Raw genomic sequence first — 23,389 nt, 5'->3', positions numbered from 1 at the left:
AGACCGGACAGCTTCACAGGCCGCAGACTACTGGCTATTGACACGGTCATAAAAATGAGCTAGAGGGGAACTTTATATCTTCTACTTGTTAAAGGAGAGTCTGATGCATGGTAGATATCAAAAGTGTCGGATGTATTGACTTATACCTTCATCCGCTCATTTAGTCACTCAGTCAGTTTCTCACTTAGGCCTGTATAATCTTCTGAGAAAGCAATGACAGTGGTGCAGATTAGTGCAGTTGATTTGTAGATCTACCTTATCCTCTTGTCGGTTTTAGCCCCGCTTCTCATTAGAGTCTTATGGAGGAATGATAATAGCAGCCTGGGCTGTTAGATAATGGAAACAAGGGCCAGCGGGATGACTGGAAGCTTTCCAGTCACCACGGCGGCACCTCACTGCAGTGCCTCACATCGTAAACGCTTTCTTTTTGTTTCTTCTTTTTTTTTTTACTCTATCCCGCAATAAAATAAAGGAATATCAATGGTGTGAATAAAATATCTTTTAGTCACAGCTTTCTATTTTTTGTTCCCTACCCCATTCTCTGCAACCAATTATTTTTATGGTTTCAGAATAGGACTGGGCAATATATTAAAGTGCTCTCTGCACCATGTTGCCATACTGTGGTGCAGAACGTATCAGGCCACTGGGCAATTAAGGGAAACATTGAGCAGAGATCCTGCTAATATAAAGAAAGAAAAGGACTAAATCTGGAGATAGAAAAATTAATTATTGCTTCTGTATGTGTAAATAAGGGATAAACCACGCCACCATTTCTGAGTCCTTAGAAAAATATTTTAGAGCTTGGCCGGAATCTATTTAGCGCTGAAGGATGAATGTTGCTCCACACCATAAAACATGCTCAGTAAGTATGTTGGATTTTTCTAATAACTAAAGCTGTGGATGGATGGATGGATGTCGAACATCCCAGCTGACGTGATGCATGGTCTAAAAAGGGGTAATTTGCTACCTACATCCTTTTATTTCACATCTATGCAAATATCTTCTCACGTTCCTGGATTGACATTAAAAGGCTACAAATTATTGTAAAAATCCGTGAAAAGGGTCTGAAAGGTCAAGTAGACATATATGTGAAGGTCACCAGAAGTTAAAAGCTGTACAATAAGAAATGTGGCGATGGTGCAGCAGACTCGACCAGCCAAGGACCGCATACTCGTCACTCAACAAAGCGCCGCTGTTGAAATAGCAGTGCCCCACATGCATGTGCACCTGGCCTTCCTCGCAGATCGGAGACAGCACAATTGTTCTCACTGAACCTTTTGCTTGGTGTTTACAATTTTATGAAATAACTTGCCTAAAGGGGGTGGGAAATACAATATAGATTCCAAAAATTCATATACATCCCTGCTTCTTCACTAAACCACCTTACTAGATATCTTAGTTTCATATAAGGTATCATAAAAGGTCTTCATCTCATGCATAGTATCGGTCTCAGACTTGAGACTGCCTCGAAAGTTGCTCATCTCTAAGCTGACTGTTCTGTCTCGGCCGTGCGTGTCTTTGGCACTCGCTCTAACCTTCACGTTGACTGACCGACTCACTGAGCAGTCCATTAGCTAATGATGGCGGATGCTGCCTCTCTTCTCCTCATCCTCTATATGGAACAGATTTTCCTCCTCCCCTCCCTTTACACACCTCCTTCAGTCCTTGCCTTATTCCGCTGATAAAACACAGCAGCTCTCCACCTCAACAAAGTATTCCACCGCTTCTCCTCCTCCTCCTTGACTGCTCACCTGATGCCTGGGTGCCGACGGCCCGGTGTTCGAGTACCTTTTATTTTGAGCTAGCTGGCATGATATTGTGCAGCTGCTGCCGTGAGGTTAATGCCCACTGCATCTGTGTTATGATTTTAGTGGCAATTGCCGGTTCATTGGAGGGCTTCAAAAAGGGATCTGTCGAAGTTTCTGTCCGCAAGCTTATTTTCCTACCTTGTGCTCAGATGTTCCACCGTATTGCAGACGCAGACAACATAAACTCACTTGACCTTCCTCTGTCTCTTTTCCCTGTAACACAACTCGAATCCTCAGACACAACCGTGTCTCCACAAAGAAAAATAAAATAAAAGAGTGATTTCATCAGGATAAACAAGCTTTATTATGGCAAGAGACAGAGGGAGAGACGCCCAATGTTCCCTTTACTGATTAAAGTCTCACCTTGATATACAAGGGCCCAAGCATTCATTAGAGATAGAGAGAGAGAGAGAAAATGGGGTGCGATAGAGATGGCAGGGAGAAAGATGGGGACAGTGTGATTTACAGAGGATGAAGAGAGATGGTGATGATGAATCGGTGGTGAGAGAAAAAAAAAAACCCAGACAAGACATGGAGAGAGGAGCAACGTTGTAAATCATTTTTACGCGTTCACTCAAGGCTTTCTGGGAGAGGCCATTTGGAGAGCTCTTACAATTAGCCCAGGAGTGGTTCAATATTTTTACACTGAAACAGACTGAAGACTATATTTCTGCATCTGGCTTAAAGCCGCAGATCTAAGATCTGTAGAAACATGTGTTGAAAATCACAATTGCATTGTCTTCCTCTGAAACTCCCTGCAAACAGTGACAGCATGTTTGGTTCTCTTGTCTGCGCTGTGTGGCTCTACCCAGATGGACACACAATATACAGCCCCATATAAACCTCTTTTACAATGGCTGGGTCCGTCTCTATTTTTGTTCTTCGTGTGGTCGCTGCAAAGAACAATCTTTGCCCGTAAATCACATCATAAATGTAATGAGTTAACGGCATCCTATCCCGAGCCACGTAGCTATGAATAAGAAAGTCGTTTCTCATCTAGCGCTAAAAACAGCAATCTTCCTCATTTACTGTGAAACCCTCTCATTGTAGATAATCAGTGTCTGATATAATCTCGGCCCTTCTCCACCCACAGCCACTTAACAAACCCAGACATGCTTATTTTGTTGTGTGCTCTACAGTTACGGTACGCTGTTGCACGTTCCATTGATGGAAAATGAAAGTATGCTGAAATGCGCTGTCCTATTTCTGGGGCTGAATGGGAGGCCTCTGTTTGAGGCGCTAAAACTCCGATCAAACTCAACAGTGTTGATCGTACATCTGTCTCTTTGTGTGGTTCAACCTAGGCTGGCAGTGTTGTTGAGGGAGGAGAGAGAGACATCCTTATTCCCTGAACCCACCCAGATTTTCCCAGATGGTCCCGAGTTTGAACTGGCAACTTTCCAGTCCCGAGCCTGCTTCCTTAACCTCAAGGCCTCACCCCCACTACACTGCTAGTCCTGCAAAACCCAAGTAGTCACCTTCATGCATTAATATAGCGGAAACATTTACATTTGGCTACATCCTTGCCTTATCCACTTTTCTTTTATTATTATTATCCTAAACAGTCATGGATGGGACAAAATCTGATAAACCCAAACAAACAAACAAACAAAACTTTCCGCTTTACCAGAAATGGCCGGCTTAAGGTTGATAGCCACTGACATGTCTGGTTTGTCATTTTGACATGATGAAAAATGCATTCAGTTAAAATAGAAATGGACACCCCGCGGAGGCTGCTGGCTCCACCTTTTCTATTTTCATAAGTGTTGCAATTACAGATGAAAATTGTTACTTATTTAAACACAATTATCCTGACGCTTGACAGCGAAAAAACTACAGTAATTTGAAATTCAAATTACTTTGGGTTTTCTCGGGCAAAACCATCAGACAACATCAACAAGGATCCTCCTGTGTCTTCGAGAGCTCCGACCACCAACATGTGAACCATCGGCCTGGGTTTTTTCTACTCATCCCCCTGCTTGGGTGCTTTTTGCATATTTGTACCTTCGTTAGGGACTGTGGTGGACTAAATTGTGTTTGCTCTTGCTCTCATTTGCTTGGCTTTTTCCTTCTTGGCAGTTGGTTACCATGCATACCTTTTATTGAAACATTCATATTGAGTAAAATATCCATTTCAAAGGTTGTCTGGTCTTTTCTCTGGTGAAGATTCAAACCATTCTCTCCGTTTTTTAGAGCAGTAGATTTTTCTGCCACAGCATTTTTTCTTTTTTTTTCCATTTAATGGGTATTTCACAATGAGTAAAAGTGGTTTAAGAGTCCACAACCTCTTCAGGTGGCAGCGACTGCGGTTTGGATAACGGTTGTAAGCAGCCAACCCAAGAGCCGTTGATACAAATGAAAACTGACAATTTGCAGCTCCAAGCGTTCAGAGGAGTCATAAAAAGGTGCGCGTTCGCCACTTCACTTCTACTGTGAAAAACCTATGAGGGAATTCCTGAGATTTATTTCAAAAAGTGCCACAATGACACAGAAATAGCAGTTTGCAGTTGCATGAGCTGTGGTTATTCAGGCTATAATACATAACGGTGAATGAATACAATCCCCGAGGCTTGGCCTGAAACTGGATCTTGTTTTAGCTAAGGTTGGGAACGGTTAATATAACACAATCTCAGTGTGTGACTGTTTTTGTAAAAAAAAAAAAATATCAATTCAGTTGGCCAACTGCTGTGGTGGAAAGATGTTTCCACTTTGGCTCCAAATGATGAGCTCCGCTGAGCCCTACTAGGAATTGCATTTAGCTATTGTTCACTTTGGCAGAGCAGAATAATAAGGTACTATTCCTAGGGTTTTATTGTCTATACTAATTAGAGGTCTGCATATTTTGTGTGTATGTGTGCATATATATATTGTCCAATCCAATGCGCTTGGCATGCAAAGGGGCTGAGAAAGTTGCCTTGGCTTTGCTGGGTAATCCCCTGATAAATAAACTGGAAAGAGAAGACCACCGCTGCTATCTGTAAACCAATACTCCCCCAGAGGAGGGAAGGCCCTGGGCTTGGCTAGCTTGAAGTCGCTCCTCTTCTTACACTCCTCTTATATTAAACGATGATGATGATGATGATGTTTGCATATGGCATGAGTACACACACATGTACTCACCTGAATCTGGAGCTTTATGCATTAAAAAAGTGATTCTGGGACATAACGTTTTATTTTTAGTGGTGACTCAGCTTAAATGTGTTGCAGTACGGTAAATCTGAGCCACAAATACATAGCTGTAGGACTTCAACCAGCAGAAATCAAATTTGACTGGCTATCTCAGCTGCACATTGGGTACATGCCTTGTATTTCCCTAAATTCTTGCCATCTAAACCACGTGCACGCCACCAATTTGCCCCCTTCCATCAGTCACTGTCCTCAGGCAATCATATAAGGAATGCGCCACAAAATAGCTGAAATTGTGAAGGTTTAACAAGGAGAAACAGGTGTTCACCCAATTATACACACGCATAAACATGTACTTGTGTTGTTCCCAAGTCGGATTTTCAGTCTCACGCCATCTTCAGGTCGGGAGATAATTGATTTACATTAATAAGCTGCATGAACCTCATAATGATGTGGTCAGCAGCGAGATCCGAGCACTAAGAGCGTGCCTCTATTTCCCAAGAAGATCCACAATGAGGTTGTTGTTTATTTTCCCTTCCATGACTTTGTGTTCTGTTGACCCTGTCCTGTGCTCACTTGGGCCTGAGAATTTTGAAACAATTAGCTTTTTTATTATTATTTTTTTAAAGCGGTGCATTTTTTGCACCCCGTCTTTGTGGTTTGGTTGGAAAACTAATGGGGTAATGCAAACAGAACTGCAAGTGACCCCCTGCTCAACTTCATATTTTACTCAGATGTTTACATTTTTGTCTATGAGGAAAGCAGATTGTCACACAAAGTCAAGTGAGAAATGACACCGGCTATTAAGACTTAAGTCTGGTTCTTTTTCACTTTGAAATCTCAGTAATAGATCTTTTATAAATCCCGACTTATGATTGCAGTGGATTGAAGCAGGTAGCTCCGACCACTTCGGGCTGATTTTCAGGTTAAATTTACTACCGTCCTTTCATTTTATAGTTTAAGTATTTTATAGCCCCTCACTTGCTTTCCTGCTTCTGTGGCATCAAACTCTATTAACCCATGTGATTTTTGATTAACTTGAAATACAGTATCTATATATACTGTATATATATTGATTGAGTATGTATGATGTATTAATATTTAATGGAAGTACAAATACAGTAGCAGGACAAATATATATATTTTTATCCTCATTATGATTGATCTATTTGAGCATGATTTTACTGGGAAATCTTTGCCCAAATGCCTTAATGAAATGTAAGAAAAAAACAATGTAGAAATTGTAGAGTGTCTATTTTTTTTAGTACCTATTATTACTGACCATTCTCAGTTATGCTCAGCACTTTGCACACCTCCCCTTTGAACGGTTTGCCAGCTTCACCCCTTTAGCACAAACACTCTCACTCCCTCTGTCACATTCACCGGAGCTGTTGGCCTTCAAAACACTTCAGTCTGGACATGATGTCATTGTGTCCCTGAAATATGTGTTTTAAATCTCTGGAGTTTATTTAATCAAAGTGGTTTTTTTTTTTTTATAAACAAGGAAGGAGCACGCGGTTCCCGTCAACCACATCTGTCATATTGGCTAAGTACTTGAACTATTATTACTTGCAGTTTAAAAACAGGTTTAAGCACATTTGCATTGTAAAATGAGTCACCCATGACAATTATAACTTTACTGTTTCCTGGAATAAATCGTGTTTTACTGAGTCTACGGCTGGGAAATTTGTGCCTTTGTCTGCCCTTGATAGATGGACATGATTGGTTACGTGATAGTTCACCATGTTTGTAGACATCATGCCATTTTCCACCATTATGTAGAATTACTGTCCCTGCATGATATCCCTACGGCCTTTCCATGCTAACACTTATATACTACTTTTATTTTTTGGAGATCTCTTGACTCTGCAAGGCTGCAGTGCATTTCTGCTTGGGCAACACTGAGGTTTTAAAATGGCATCACACCATTGATTTGAGTTCATATCCCATAGGAGACTATGATTTACCTGCAGACTATTGCAACACTAGCTCTTCTTAACTACAAGGTGAAGCACGTCCTGTTGTGTTTCATAAAACAGTGCCAGCGGCGATTATTATCCACTGTCTCAAAGTAGACGGGGGGGGGGTTTGAACTGAACAACATTTCTCAAAGGTTTCATGTATCATGCGTTTTACTGCCTGAACCTTTAACTTTTCTTTTTTATTTATTGAATTTTTTAGAAATGTACAGGTGATTCCACCTATAGATTTGACCCAATCGACTTGCTCAATACAATCTGAACACCATGATGATGAACAATTTATCAATTGAAAGGTGTAAGATTGAAGTCCAGGTCTGAAGACGTCCACCTGTCAGCTTGCAGTTTCAGCGCCACCTGCTAGCAACATGCAAGACAAACACAATTTAATTTGATTAGTTTCACAATGGGGTGCGACCTGCAACATTTACTTCAAAAGAACCCATGTTGTTGGTGCTTGTTTAGTCTTCTTGTTCCAAATAAAGTTCTGTTAAACACAAAAAAAGAAACATTTTAGAATAGCATCAGTTACCTGCAAATACGGAAATTTGTTTCGGTGAGAAATCTAATTTACCGTGATTAAATTCTACCAATAGCTCAATGACTCCTTGAACACATCATGTCGTATACCCACAGAAAGCAACACGAAGTGAACATAAATAGGCCGTAAAAGAATCAAAGCGCATGCATTTGACTCAATGTATTGATAGGCTGCACGGCCAAAACAGTTGCCGTGTTCTGTCTTCTCTCACAGCCACGGTGTAATGTGTGAATGTAGCATGTTTGCATGTGAATGTGTGTGTGTGTGGCTCTGTGCCTGTGTGGCTTTGAGCTGCCCGACCACATGTGAGTGCGTTTTATTGGTCCAGAGGGAGTTAAGGTTAATGCAATAAAACAGCCATCCCCGTGCCTAGTGTCTGCCTCCGCAGAGGATTTAAGAGCCGAATGCATTTGAGCTAAAGAAGGAGAGAAAGGCAGAGGTGCCGAGTGAAGTGCAACGATCAGGTAGTTACGCTCCTGGATTCCTGAGCCAGTGGCAAACCCCCCCCCCCCAAAAAAACGTCTTTTGAACTCTATTTCTCTGAAACTAGAGAAAGCAGAGAAGATGGATTTGTCTCACATTAGAGGGAAAGTATATTTTTAGCATTCTGGCAAGACACATTTAGTGACTATTAGCACATATTTCAGCTGCTTCCAGAGTCAGATTTACTATCCTTATGTGGACATGCTTGAGCACATACCCATTCACCTCACAATTTCAGCTGGTTTGCTTGCCAGTTCCTTCCCAAATTACATTTTTCAATGCTGGGTGCGTATACTCTGTTGCTTTTGGCGTCTCAAAGGACGTCCTAAACACCTGTGTTTCAGAGGCAGTGTCTCTGAGGAAATTTGTACAAGGACTTTTATGTTTTTTTATAAGCAATAAATTCAGTTGTAGATCCACCAGATTCCAGTCAGAGTTTATCGCTGTGATTTCAAGTAGAGGCCAGTTTCTGAAATAGATTTGGCTTCACTTTAAATAGAGCAAGTGTCATCTTTAACTTTTGCATTATTTGTCATTTGCATTTTCAAAAATGAACATTACCCGACCCTAATGAAGCAATGAAGAGATAATAATAATTAAAAGAAAAATCAACTCCTTCAGTGAAGTCATTTCTTTTGCTGCTTTTTTCTGTTAGGCTCCTTCCCCCGCCCCTAAATCCACTCAATCACGTTGCTCAATATTACGACGTCCTGCTGGATGCCCTTACATGGCGGAATGACTCATCTCACTACACAAAGCGGTTCATGCATCGATCACAAGAGCTTCCCAGTCCAGCAATGCAGGAGCCTTTGCACTCTGTTTCTCTCTGTAATTGAGGACCACTTAATAAAACCGGCCAGAGGCTTTTAAGCAAATGAGTTGTCATTGATTTTTCTTGCCTCTTGGTTTGAAGCCGACGCCCCTCCATTCTCGTGGACCCGCCCTCCGTCTACTCCTCGACTTTGCTTTAATAGCCCACCAGAGAGTTTTGCGATCATTGCCAACTGTGCGCATGTGCGCTCACCTCCATGAGGTGGTAGAATGTTCCACCTTTACTGTCAGCCCTTCTGGCAGGAGCTCACTCACTTACCACATCGCCTTTCATCACACGCCTCGCTTCACTCCTTCCATTTTCCATTTTGTCAGTCGTTCATAGGATCCTCTGCTCCACGACTGAAATATGGGCATTCAAATTGATCATGTGTGCTCGCTGTGAACGACGTTTATATGCTCTCAGCTCCACAGGTGCCACATGGTGTTTTATGGAAGTAGCCCCCCCACCGCCTGTGCCGGTATGTGTTTTCCAAGTCTAACAGGTGTGTGTCTGTGTGTTTGCTCTATCTCTGCCCACAGGTGGACAAGGTGTGTGGCCTGTCTACCGGGAAGCCTACAAGCATGCAGCCCACTAGCCCAGAGGTCACAACCTCTACGGTGGCCTCATTCTCTCCTCTCCCATCTGCTGCTCCCTCCAAACCGCTCCCAGAGCGGTGGCTGGGGAAGTTTGCCCACTTGAGGAGGTAAGACAGAACAATAAACCGCACTGCGAATTGCAAAGTTTACCGCCGCTCTGTGCAAATCACTTCTGCCTTCTGTGGCAAAATATTCAGCTCCAGCTTGCTTTTGCCCATTAGTGAGTTAAATGACATATGATCGGCCAAATGGAAATTTAAATTAAGAAGGAAAACTGGCCTGTATGACAAAATCTCAGGGTTTGGCCAGCGTCTATTCGCAGCTGCCTCCACTTCACCTTACCTTCGGTTGGTTAGTCGGACACAAGCTCGCCCACGGAAGCCCAGAGGAAACGTCTGATGCTTAAGTCCATGTCCTCCATCTGGCCTTTGAGGCATCCATCCTGTGCCCACTGCAGTTGGCAGCGCTGAGCCAGGAGGGGGGTTTGCGGGTGAGATTAATCTTAATGGACCAACAATTTCCTGTTTACCCAGACAGCCATATACCACCAGCTCTCTGCACAGCAGCCGGCTTCAGCTTAAATAGCATTACACACAGAAACATGCACACGGAACACAGTTGCAGCTCTGCCGCCCTGACCTTGTCCCAAAACATGAATCACCTCGCTGATGCCAGCCTAGCTGACAGCTCTGGCCTGGCACCGCCGCCGTCATTCATGGCAACACAATCCAGCACCCCGCCCGCTGCCGCCCCTGCCCAAAGCACATGTGAGCCCTCGAACCACTTCAGAGGCAGGGCAAGCGCTAACTGCAGCGAAGAAAGAGCAGCCTACCGCTGAAAAATATGGAACTTGATCGAGTAAGGCAACATTTATGTATTTGGTTTTAACAGGAAAAGAGAATCTCAGCAGAACTTGCTTTGGCTTTCCTGCGACTATATAACGTTTTGCACATGTGGAGATATTTGCCTGTGCGTTGGATTTCTTAACAAACACACTGAATGCCAGTACTTATTGTAATTATCGGTGCGACGTGAGGAGAAACAGTCACTGATGCGTTTGTGGTGTGTCCACCCCTTTGCATGTGCACGAATAACTACTTTCTTCCAGGGTCAACTGATTGTCTTGTCATGTCATCCTTTTTGTTTCTTTTTCCTTTCTCTTTACCCAACATTCACATCCCTGCATCCTCATTGCTTGCAACAATCTCCCCTGGACTCCAACTCCCATCATTCCCAGCTCATTCCCCCTGAAACCCTCCAAGAACAATAAACATAACTTGAGAACACTCTCTAGGTAAGCATGAACGTGCGCATCTCATTCCTCTCAACGTTTCACACGCTGGAACAATGACAGCTCGTGTTTTGGACATTTAATTTACCCGATTGCGTTTCTTTTGTGCATTTCTTTTCTCATTCCTCTCAAAATCATCTGCATCCGTCTCATCTGTTGCTCTCATCTCCTGAGAGAGTTTCCTGACCGTGTCTGTTCCCACACGTCACCTCTGTGAAGCCCAGGCAGTTTTAGCCCTGCCTAATGGATGGCAACAGTATGGATCTGGTCAAAACATGCCATTGTTTAGCTTGAGATGACACAGAAGAAGAAAGAAGTTTGTGTTAGAAGCAAGCAATTTATCACACGGCGCTATTTAGAAAATCTGCCGACCTCTCGCAGAAGGATCTGCAGATTTATCACACGCGTCGCTGAAAGGAATGCAAATATTGTTTGTCATCTGCGGTACAGTCAATGTGGTCATAATCACAGAAGGCATTCTTCAATCGTGTGTTTTCTATCATTGCTGTTGATTTAGAACGGTCTGTGGTATGAATTAAAATCACTCCGTGGCAACCCCCCCGCCTCCTCACAGGTCTGATTTTATTTTTCCTTAGGGAGTTCTTGATGTACCTGCATCGCTACAAGTCTTTCTTCGCAGCTCTGCCAGAGATGCTCTGCGAGGGGGAGAACGTGGTGGACGATACCACGTGCTGGAGCGGAGACGACGTGGTGGAGAGGTAAGAGGAAACCTGCCGATAACTCTGTTGACGCTATCTGAATTCAAGCCTGGGTAAATCGGATTTCTTTTCATATCTTGATGGATCTTCGTCACAGATTCTCATTCAGACATCTTTATTAATCCCAGAAGGTCAATCCCCTCCCGATGTATGTTGTTCTTTGAGCAAAGCACAAAGCGCAGTGAACAGAGTTTGTCATGATGAAGCAACCTCTTTTAACTTGTTGCACATTTTTTGAGGCCAGTTGACTTTTGTTGTTGTTGTTGTTGTTGTGTTTGTCGTGCATCATGGGGGCTTTTCCGATTGAAGTTGCATCGCATGCCACTTTGTCATAGGTAGGTTCGATAGGTTTTGCCTTGAAGAGAATGATTTTTGAATTTGTCCAGGTTTTAGCAGCAGTGACAAACCCACTGCAGTAGTACTGCAGTCCCTGCGAGAGAGTCAGTGTGGTTATTGTTAATGAATGTGGAAATAGGGAAATGATTACATGCGTCTCCGCAAGGCAGGCTAAATGGGAATAGATAGTCACGAGGCACTCGTCTGTTCTGCATAAGAGTTGCTTAATGTATCGTTATCTGTTCCCTTTCTCTTGTTTGTTTCTCATACATTTTATTTTGTGCTGATTTATAGGTGTGTCTCTGGAACCCTTGTGGGTGCATCACTCTTTAGAGTGATCTGTATTTGTGTGTGTTTTTTCAAAATCACCATGTGAAGAACAAAGAATCGATGTAGCCAGCTGCAACTGATTTGCTGGATCTGTTTGTTAAGCACTTTCAAAACTCCACAGTTGTCCACAATTATGACAAGGTTATGTTCTCCTTCTGTGGTGGCCCAAAACTCGCTTCCAGTACGATTGCAATTTAAGCTCATGTCTCTGCTAGTATTGGCTTCATCAGAGGAAAACGGAGCTCCAGGAATGACCCCACCTGTGATTAGCCTCTCAATTGTTTGTCAGATCCTTGGGCACTTCAAAGTTTTGCTTGGATAATAGGCCATAAATAATGCTTTAGATAAGTGGGTAGGAGGAATTAGGCGAAGGAACAGATGTTTCAGATTCTCAAAATACCATTTTATTATCCTCATTTCTGGCTTAAAATTGATTTGTCTGAGAGAGTTTGGCTTTAGTTAGTGTATAAGAATTTCATACCTCTCCCTCTCCCTCTCCTCTCCCCTACTCTCGTCTTGCCTGCAGAAAATCTGCCAGTAACTGAGATATTGAACAGGCCACTCATTTGTCATCACTAGCGATAGCGTTTCAGCAGTAGAAGCCCAGTAGATAGCCAGGGTGAACACTGAGTGAGGCATGCGCCACTTAAAATTCAAGAAATAATCTAATCTTCCAGAGCCTGTCTAAGATATTGTATCTCTGTCTGTGTTTAATGCCAGTTATTGTCACTTTAACCGCCATAGGCACTGGTTTCTGTGCTACTTGGTTTTAATGGGCTGTTATTATCACACACTCCCTGCTGAAATCCAGGTCATTACTTGTGGTGTCAAATGTTCTTAGGTTGAATGAGAAAACAGTGCCCTACTGAAACATTTGGCACCACTCATAAACTGCCCAGACCAGCCTGCGCCTATTCAGCAAACTGCTCCCACTGCATCGGACTCAATTGGAGTGTCTCGGGGAGAGGAAGACAGACGGGACAGGGCATGAAAAGGCTTGGCGTTTTGGTGCCATGGTGCCCCCCTGTGCCCCTGAGGAGGGACGCATAATGCCATGATGTAAAAGGGGGTGGGGAGGGCCTTGGCAGCATAAAGACTCATTGTGGAGTCAGTAAAGTGGGGCACAGCCCTGCAGTGGGGTCCCCCCCAAAAGCCGAGAGGGGGAAACAAAGACCCTCCTATGAGGCTGCATGGGAAAGACTTGGACACCATTGCCACTACTGCTGCCACTTTCCACACCATGCCTGGGAAAGGTGCCTGGAATCAGCAACGTGGACGAAAGGAGGGCAAAAATTAGTAAATGTGAGAAGCTGCGAGAAGAAGTGTGACATGACCTCATGGAGAACATGTTCGAAAAATGGGCACGTCAAGCTGCTGGGGTGGTGCCACAGTGGGACTTTCTGTGACACACGACGCTTCCGTTGGCTTGGTGGGCTTTCACGCACACACACACACACACACACACAGAAAGTCATGTGTTGCCATGCTTCAGAAGCACATCAAACACATTGGGAGCTGAAATTCCCTTCCCCTCTTTATTCGGCATCTGATGACAGAGGGCCGAGCGGCGGCCGAGCAGTTGTACTTTTACATCCAAGAGTGAATGCTGGCATCGACTCAAACATCTTTGAACATTTCCAGCTCCACATGTGTGAATAGTTTGCGCCATCTTTTCCGGAAAGATAAGATCAGTCAAAATTACAACATTCTTTATTTAGATTATTATAGCAGTCTCACCACAGGCTGCAATAATTCGCTGTCATCACTCTTCACTTCCATTACGATAATAATAAACTTGTACCTGTATGTCTTTTTTCAGGAATGTGTTTGACTCATCTGTATTTTTGTAGAGTGCCGTGGGCCGTTTAAGCATTGTAAAAGATCTTGATTACCACCGAGGCTATAATTACTGCGAATGAAGATGTAACCTCATTGACAGTTACATTGACATCAGGTTCTTGTGTAAATTCCTTTGGGCATTGCCTAATATTTGGGTATGGTGGCAAAACAAGGAGAGAGAAAAATGATCAGTGTGTTTCTGATCCTAATCCTGTTGACAATCCAACAAACAAAAATAGGGACGGGCTTCGAGGTAAACATAGCCTTCTCACCGCTGGTAAAAGTAAGCAAATGCAGCCACCTCCATCCATTTATTCAATGTTCTTTTCATCTGAAGGAGAAAATCAGGTGCACAAGAGCTGAAAAAGGATCAGAGGCCACATTCAAAACGAGTAAAATGTGACATGGAAAGAGTTAAAATTAATGGCGTGTTAACCAGGCACAGGCGTTGGTTGTGCTTTTAATTTGCGTGAAGATAAAAACCATGTCACTTTATTGCTGAGAGCAGACTTGAGCTCATGCAGGGATCTGTTTCACTTCAAAAAGCTTAGAAGTGAACCCACAAACGAAAGAATTTGTATTAAAAAATATTTCTACCCACAAGCATGTGTCGGCAGCGCGAGCAAGTCTGGCACCGTTCGTCCTCCTTTTTAATCTTGATTATACGATATTAATTAAGATCGGAAGGTGGGCAGCACAGTGGATAGCGTTGTTGCCTCACAACAATAAGGTCCTTGGTTCGAATCCACCTGAGGCCTTTCGTGTCCGTGTGGGTCCTCTCCCGGATCTTCCTCCCAGCGCCAAAAAACATGCAACTGAGATGAATTGGTCACTCCAAATTAACCATGTGTGCATGAATGGGTGTGGCCCTGTGATAAACTGCCGACTTATCCAGGGTGCACCAGCCGACCTCCTCCCGTGGGCCAGCTGGGATAGGCTCTATAGCGCGTAAACCCATGACTCGGATCCGGATAAGCGTTTGAAGACGAGACGATTACAGTCTTCAAGGAAATGAATTAATGCACCAGGAAGGTGTTTCCACTTCGCATTCTGATGGAATAATAGAAGCAAGTAAAACTAATAGGTCAGAGGGAATGGAGACGTCTTCCTGTTTAAACATAAGCCTAACTCCACGTTGCCTGCATGTGCTAAAATATGATTTAGTTGGACTCTGGCTCTTCAACAGCAATTCATGATTTGCAAGCTCTTCAGGGATTCGCTTCGCATTGGGCTGATTTATTCTCTGTATACAGCGCAGAGTGTATATTCTGCAGGGAGGAAAAGGAAGGGATGAGATCTTTGCTTGTGTGTGTGTGTGTGTGTATAAATGCGTGGGTGTGCCGTGTATGTGTGTGTGGGTGTTCTTTAATAAGAGTGGAAAACTAATAACTCATTCTAAAATTTTGGATTAGCGCTTCGGGGACGGCCCGCAGACAATACAGCAGTGTGAGAGCTTCTGAACGCCTCGCTGTTTTTTTTTTTTTTGACAATCCATTTGTTTATCATTTTGACATCTGGAATCCATTGTGTTATTGCAGGGAGAAGCAGGGAGAGCTCTGCAACGGGCAAAGCCCTCACCCCTCACATTCACTTTCTCTCCTTCTTCCAGCCCCATCAGCTTGTATTCCCCCCGCCTCTTTCCCCTGCCGTCTCCGTGTCGGTCTCTTGGGTCAGAGGAGCTCATTTCAAAAAATGCAAGGGGAATTGGATGATGACATTCTACCAGAGGGGAAAATTAATTAATTACTAGATGCAGGGGAAAGGCCATTCCGCTGTGTGGGCCTCTATGTGTGGGGAAGGGGTTTTTGTTACAGCAGCAAACACTTCAGACGCTGCCTGTAAGTGTATTCTATAAAATGTAGACACGGCGACAGACATGATGCAATGATGGTACGGCAGGAGAACAGTCTGTCTCTTCTACTTCTCCTTATCACCGATTCCTTTGGCCCATCCCATTCCCACAACCATGGGCTGCTTCCTGGGACCTCAGCATGACCCGTTCTGCATTGCTCGATTTCTTCTGTCTTTGTGTCTGCATCTATGATTTGTGTGTGTGTGCGTGCATGTAAGGAAATGCAAAAATTACTGTTCTTGGCTTACATAAGAGTTATTTACTTTCTCCGTTTATGAGCTTGTGTTCTGTTTGGTGTTTCCACATCTGCAGTGCACATATGAAAATAGTGGGAAAAGGCTCTGATAAATAGTTGTGTGCAAGCAAATGCAATTTCACAGTCCTCCCCATGCAATTATTTGCCAATTTGAGCCTTAACATGTCTCTCATTGAGGAGTGTTCATGAGTTTCAGCCCCCTCAAATTCAAGTTTTATTGTCCGCCTTCCAACTCATTTCAGCCTTATTCTCTTCACTTTCATAGGACGGACGCAGCCTTTTACGGCCCCGATGCTTCTGTTGTGCATCCAGCCGGCGGAGCGGTTAGAGCTCATATAAAGCATCGCGATAGAAAGGCAGATTTTACAAGAGCTGTTCCTATGAGGAGAATTCGACCTGCAAAAAAAACCTGCCCTCGCAAGATACTGAGGCAAAAGCTCCAAGAAGGAGACGAGGACGATAAATGGATCCTGGACATGCTGGGGATGGATGGATGTGATGGATGTGCTTTAATTACTTCTATGAGACATTGAGTGCCGGCCAGCAGTGTGTGTGTTTGTGTGTGTGTGTGTGTGAGAAAGAGAGAGAGAGTTGTGTTTGCGTTTTTGTAACTCTATTGGCAAGGTTAAAAATATATTAAAAAAACTGTCAAGAAACATATTTTTCGTGACTTCAGTCACACAAACAGGAAACATTGCACACAAAACAAAAAGCTTCAGGACGAGTCCACCATTAGTTTCATCCTCTGTGCTAAAACGGCCTTCTAGTGAGACACTGGCCGCTTGGCTCTGCGATGCTTATCTTTGTGATGCAATGCTAAAAACCACCTCTGCCTAAGTCAACATCTACTTCTGAATGGATTTTCTACAGGAATTCCACTTTTTATTTTATTTTTTATAAAAAAATGGAATAAAAAAAATTGAGGATGTAATCATCACCACATTTCACTTGTTTAAACAAAGAAAAGTGAGTTCTCGTGATAAAGGCGTCGTGCATTTTGAGTCCTTCCCTCTCTGTAACACACACTTGTACTGACTCCGTCAGATCGGTGTGCATTTTAACACTCTTCAAAGGCAGAGAAATCCACTTTTGAACCTCTACTTTGATCCAAAAACTAAGCCTGGACTGTTAGCTGTGCAGACGCGGGATTAAAGCCTAGAGATCATCACACCATGTCTGTGTGATACAGGCCACTTTCAACACAGCACACTCACACGGACGACACGCATTGGAGCTCACGTATAGCTTGATCACATCTGAGTCGCTCCACGTGACTATTTTTGGGATGCGGTCGAGCAAGAGGTCTCACTGGAATCCAGGTGGATTCCCGTCAGTCTCCCACTCTAAGGATGAGTAGGTGAGTTCCAACATGAGAGGAGGGAGGAAAAGCCAACAAAACCAGCTCTGTACCAACATCAAAAGTATAGTACACTACTGTGGAGTGTGTGTGTGTGTGGGGGGGGGGGGGGTAACCTGAAACCACAGGGAAAACGTTCCTAAAATTCCGGGTGGGCTTGGTGTGTCGTGGCTCGCTTACTGGAGCCCCCCCGAGTGGTGCTGGGAATGCGGCCTCAACACGGAACAGTTATTGAATTGAATTGAATTGAAGGGAAAGTCCCCCCCCCCCCCCCCTGCCTGCTCCATCCCACATCCACACATTATTATTATACACATCACCCTGCTGCCAAATGCACAACGACACATTCCTGACCAGCAAATCAATATAGTATGACACATGATACATTCAGGACAAGGTTTAGTTGATGTGTCACATGACATAAAACAGATTCATCTTTTTATTTTTTCTGCTTCTGTAAGCGCTCATGGTAATCATTCGCACATAGCGGTTGCTGTTTCGTCAGGTGACAGACCTCCCACAGCCTTTGAGACACTGCGGATCTAATGTGACTTTTGAAATAGTTCCGGTTTGCAAAATGTCCAGATTATCCAAATTGGGAACATCCCACAGGATTACAGGAGTTAATGTGCCATAACAGGATTACGTTCAATAATTTGATTGTTATTTGTGATATTGTTGCAGCCAGCTGGCAAACCAGCAGAAGGTGTTAATAAGTTATAAACGGTGAGCTTTGCTACTATCTGCTGGTCAAATATATAAGGATTTATTTGATTACCTTGTAACATGATATATATCATGATATATATTAAATCTTCATGCGGGACAAGGGTCGTTTTGGCTTGTGTTTTGCATTCTGCATGTGTTTACGTGAGAGGAAAGAAGAAAGCAAACATTATTTTAAATGAATAACTGGTGCCTTTTAACCAGTTGAACGCAACATCTACCCACGGGCGTAGTAATAACAGTAAAAAGCGTTGACAACTTGTTGTTAATTAAACGTTTACAATTCATGTGAAAAGACCAACCTGCTGGGGAATGCCGCAAAATGCCACTAAATGACTAATGAAGTGTTTTCCCAATTAGATTTATTGCTGTTTGTACATGAAAGGCAACACTGAGTGGAGCGCTGGTGAGTGCTTGTGACTTAAGGCAATGCAGCGTCAGATTTAAAACCACAACAGTGATGGATGTGGGGCAAAGGACAGCGGCGGAAAATTGTCTGGTATTTTCCCCTCAAGTTTTTTGATGCGAGCATCTGCCTGATTTCATTTGGTTCCCTCCCTGACCTTTGCCCCCCTTTCTTTTTTCTGCTTGCGACGTACACGCTTTCTCATACTCCCTGAACCGAGCAGAAATTAGCTGCAGTATAATCCTATATCGGCTATATTGGTGTCTCGATCTCCTACGTGCCCATCTATAAGTGTGTATGTCTGTATGTCGTGCGTGTGTGCTCACACATGCCCTCTGCAGCAGCAGATAGCCTGACCCCCTTCACTCAACACCCCGGGCCAGCCCTCTCCGCTGTCTGTGTGGGTACGTTGTAGCATGTTTGTTGGCTCGAGTTAAATTTACTGTACCTTTGAGCTGAGACCGGACAGCTTGCTTACACAGGCAGCACACACGGCGCGGTCTGGATGGACATTACGCCACCATCTGTATGTGTTTAACCATGTTAATGACACCTTTTTTTAAACTCAGAGATAAAGAGATTTACTATGAGTAGAGGGATTCATGTCCTCTAGGCCATTCAGTTTCCTCCATGTGAAATCCTTTGACTGTTTTTCTTTTGTTTACACTGGAGCCGCCAACCTTAAACCCAAGTTCACGCCACCGTGGCCCGGATCAGACAGACGGATAAACAGGTGGCCGTACCACCCCAGAGGATCACGGTCCACTCCCCGCCCATCTGTGTTCTGGCAAATTGTTTACTTTCCTGGTTTTACCCCTGCCTGCCCTTGTCTGCCCTTCCATGCACCACCTGCCCCCCAGCTTCCACCCCCCCACCAGACCTCTCACCTCAGTTATCCATGCCCTCCTCAGCATGTTAGCATGTGACTGGCAGATGAGAGCCCCATAGCCCTATGTATTTTCTTTCTTTCACCTTTAATCTCCTGCATCATTCCACTATGTTTGTAAATGTGACTTTATGGTTACGTGTTCTCTGTGACTTTCTTTTAACTAAATTCTATATTTCTTCCTGACTCAGTCATAATAACCTTAAACCCCATGAGTTATTTGGGGGGGGGGGGCATTTAAACTGGCTAGGGCTGCCCCCTACTGGACAATTAATGTTATTGACACATTTGTGCTTCATTTCACACAGGCACGATGAGATGCATAGTGACTAATTAGTGCAACCAATCTTTGCATAGAGCATACTAGATTATACTTTACTATACTCTGCATTACATTACATCTTTAGCCTCGCAGCCCATTTGACCTGTTTAGGTTTGTCAAGAACACTGAACAGGATGGTATGGATTAAAAATGCGGAAGCACAGACTGACGGAAGAGAAACAGAAGTGTTTAATCCCAAAAAGGGTTTGGTGCACAAAGAACAGTCCACACTGGCGAAGGTAGCCACATTTTTAGACAAAAGGCAAAGGTTCAGAAACGAGACTATGCCTATGGCTTGAGAAAAAAGGATGGAACGCGACTGTGAGGTTCAACGAAGGAGGCATGGTGACGAAGGGAATGAGGAGCAGGTGTGACAAACAGAGCAGGTGTGACAACGAGAGGGGAAGAGGTCAGCCACAGAACACAGGGAATGGTGCAATACATAAAGGCAGGTCCAGGTACTTTTATAAAAGAGTACTAGTACTAGTTTTAAATTACAGCTTTGATTCCAAACAATGATGAAGAAAAAAAAAACATATTGAAATGATTTGCATATGAACTGTAATATATTTTAACCAATCATGTTTCACTGTCACAGTGACATTGGTAAAAGAAAAAATCAAATATATTTCTTGCTCTTGCAGGGTGTAATGAAAAAAAAGTCAAATTTCCCTTCTGACTTCTAAGAGTTTGATCTGCAGCAATTCAAAGACGCATCTGTGTAGGTTACGCCAAACACGGAAGAAGCTGCAGCGTGACTGCGACGGATTTGAACAGGCGTGTGGATGAGAACTTGTGACCCTGTATGCAGGGTAAACATTTTGCCTTTCACAGAAGATGATGCTCATGCATGCAATTTACGTGCGTGGGTGAGACTGACATGATTTATTTGCCAATCTAATGGAGCTGCATGGTCTTTTTTTTTCCCAGAAGTCTGTGTGGTCTGTTGACTCAGCCTGTCGTCTGCCTGCTGCTACACTGGCAGCGCTGACACACGGCGGTGGGGAGCAGTTACACCCAGTGACAGACAGGGTTGGGACAGTCTGGCATGGAGATGCGAGCGAAGCAAGCCACGTTCCAATTACAGTCGTAATCTCTATGACTGCCATCAGCGATGATTTAAGTTTTAAACACCCGTTCTTTAGGTTTCCATTTGTCTCTGGCACTCCAGACAGACAGACTAAAGGCAGCTTCTCGTTATGCAATCTGTTTAATTTTCATGCAATCAAAAGCACTCAAATTGATTTGTAGTGGAGGAATGGGAGCGCAGATGGGAACTCTCTTTCACCTCCTACGAGGGAAGTGCATTTAACTACGTGGAAGTAAAAAAAATAATATAAAATCTTCTCGTCTTGACACACGCTGAAGGCAAAAGTTAGACATCCTGTTTGAAACTACTGTACAGCAGACGGCTGTCACTAGGCCTAGCATAAAATAATTATTATGTGATCTGATTAGATTTGTCCGCTAGCAAGATAACTCAAAACTTAAAGGCACCAACAACAATTTAGAAACTTTTGAGGATGGTAAAGGCATGCAGTACACAGCCTTATCCATGTGGGTGCAGTGTGGAAGCACATTTCGCTCCCCTGTTACAGCTATCGCTGACGGTTGTCTCTGTAGCGTGTTGAAATGAGGCCCAAGATCAGGAACTTGTGCTTTCACTATTCATGCATGAGCACTGTACCAGATCCAGTAATGTAATGAGAGTATGTGTCGGCTCAGTGACTTCCTAAGGCGTGGACGAGTGTGTGCTCAAGCCAGGATTTGCCTTCACAACCAGATGGATAAGTGAAATAAAGTGAAAGCGAGACAGAATGTGAAGAAAAGCCGGGGGCAGCAATTACAGATAAATCAATATCTAATCATTAGCCTGCAGCAACATTGAAAGGAAACATAGAAGTGTAAAATAGCCCAAATGGTCGGTAGCAAACGCCTCCAAGGTACAAGGTAATCACAGTTTGTGATTATGTGCAAGTGTATCTAAACCACTGTGCGGAGTCATACAGCGTTTTCACATCTCTGCTTTCCTCCCTTTAAACTCATTGACCCGCCCTCTTGCTCAGTGTTTGCTCTCCGAGTCTTCCCAGGCTTGGCCCGGGTCACAGTGACCTGGAGAGCATACCAAGGTAGTTTGGGCTGAACCCAGGGGAGCGCCCACGTTGCCTGCTGAGGCAGCCTGCTCCCAAATGGTGCGTTTTAAAGGTGTGGTCCATCCGGGAAGTGTGACCAGGAATTTCTGTACTCACCACCTGGCTGGGTTCACCCCAGCACCCTCCCAAAAACACAGTCTACGGGTGAACAGGTGAAACTAAACTGTACGTAGATGTGAATGTGAATGGTTGTTTGTCTTTGTGTTGCTGGCGCCGTGAGGAAGTGGTGACTTTATCCTGCCTGCCGTCCAAAAGGCTCTACTTCCCTCTGAACCTGCACAGGATAAGTGGTTCGAGAAACTAGAAGAGTAAACGCTTCCTTCTGGAAACACAGCAGTTATACTTTTAATATACTGTATATGCAACTTGCAATAATTTGGCACCAAACATTTTTGAGAACTCTAAAGAGAGTCTTGGCGTGCTATTATCAGTGGACCGAATCGCTGCACCGCTGCGGTCTGCTTTCTATGAGCGACTCCTTCTTAATCCAAATCCAATAAGACACGTCGAGTCGACGATCACAGCGCTAGTACGGCGAGCGCACAAACAAACATTGTGACAGGCTGCTTTGCTTCACCATATGGTGCTCTGGACTTTGTAAAAGACAGAAATGAAAGGAAATCTTGAATTTAATGAGCATTGATGAAAGCAAGATCCCTCCTGAGGAGCGCTCAGTTAAAGAGATAAGTGTTGGCAGTGATGGGCAAACTGAAACAGGATGCAGGAGTATATTGGTATAGATACAAAAAAAAAGAAAAGAAGCATCCTGAATGAAGAGAGCTATTCATAAGTGCAGGAGCAACTTTTATTGCTCTGCAGAGGACAGGCTTTCAGTATGTAATAGCCATGAGTAATTGGAGCACTGGACCTTCAACCATATAGCTTTTACAGTGCGACTGCTCAGTAAACCAGACGGCTCTCGGTAAAAATCACCTCGGGACCTCTTAAGAAGTGGCAAAACAGTGCAGGCCAACATCGTGGTGTGTAATTCCAGCCCAGCCACACAGCCATAAACAGCCGTATTTCATCGGCTCACGCACCACAAAGGCCGTTTTCTGCCAAGTTCAGCACAGGTGTAATGCCTCAGGTGAAGTCCATGACAAAAAAAAAAAGAAGTGTCAAGAATCTTAAATGTGAACGCCCTGGATGAAATGTTTCATCTCCGCTGACGCGACACAAGTAGTCATCTTCAGTTAAAACAGCCCGTGATTATTATTATTTTAAATGTAATCATTGCTGTACGCTCAGATCCGGTGATATCAGGGGCAAATAACCGCTAGATCTGCTGGACACCCACCTGCTGCCTTGGTATACAACATTTCCATTTTTGGGGGGGATCGCTGTGTTTCAGCAAAGAAAAAGAAAAAAAGGTTGTTGTGTAACTGGGGGAACTATGTTCAAGCAATCCTTTCACATTTATTTGTGATTTTAATTGAGGAAAAACAACACTGGTTGAGCTGGTTATGCTTGATAGATGAATGCATCGTGTGGGAAGCCTCTGGTAGGAAACAGGGACATTGTTTTAGACAAGGGTGGAGGAGGTTGGCGAAAGAAAGACGGGTGATCCTA

The 23,389-nt window shown here is 43.8% G+C and overlaps 1 protein-coding gene across 1 annotated transcript in view; it reads left to right on the top strand.

Annotated features, from left to right (window-relative positions):
• Positions 1-23,389, top strand: part of gpc5c (glypican 5c) — a 59,962-nt gene that overhangs the window by 22,986 nt on the left and 13,587 nt on the right. Inside the window, exons 4-6 of the mRNA XM_068748898.1 lie at positions 9,291-9,454; positions 10,585-10,641; positions 11,235-11,357. Of these exons, the coding sequence (XP_068604999.1) occupies positions 9,291-9,454; positions 10,585-10,641; positions 11,235-11,357 (344 nt within the window). The remainder of the gene's footprint in view (positions 1-9,290; positions 9,455-10,584; positions 10,642-11,234; positions 11,358-23,389) is intronic.

The sequence above is a fragment of the Brachionichthys hirsutus genome, chromosome 15 (assembly GCF_040956055.1).
Source record: "Brachionichthys hirsutus isolate HB-005 chromosome 15, CSIRO-AGI_Bhir_v1, whole genome shotgun sequence".
In the NCBI taxonomy this organism is placed as follows: Eukaryota; Metazoa; Chordata; class Actinopteri; order Lophiiformes; family Brachionichthyidae; genus Brachionichthys; species Brachionichthys hirsutus.
The sequence above is the reverse complement of the archived record's forward strand: the minus strand, read 5'-3'. Positions and strand labels throughout refer to the sequence as shown.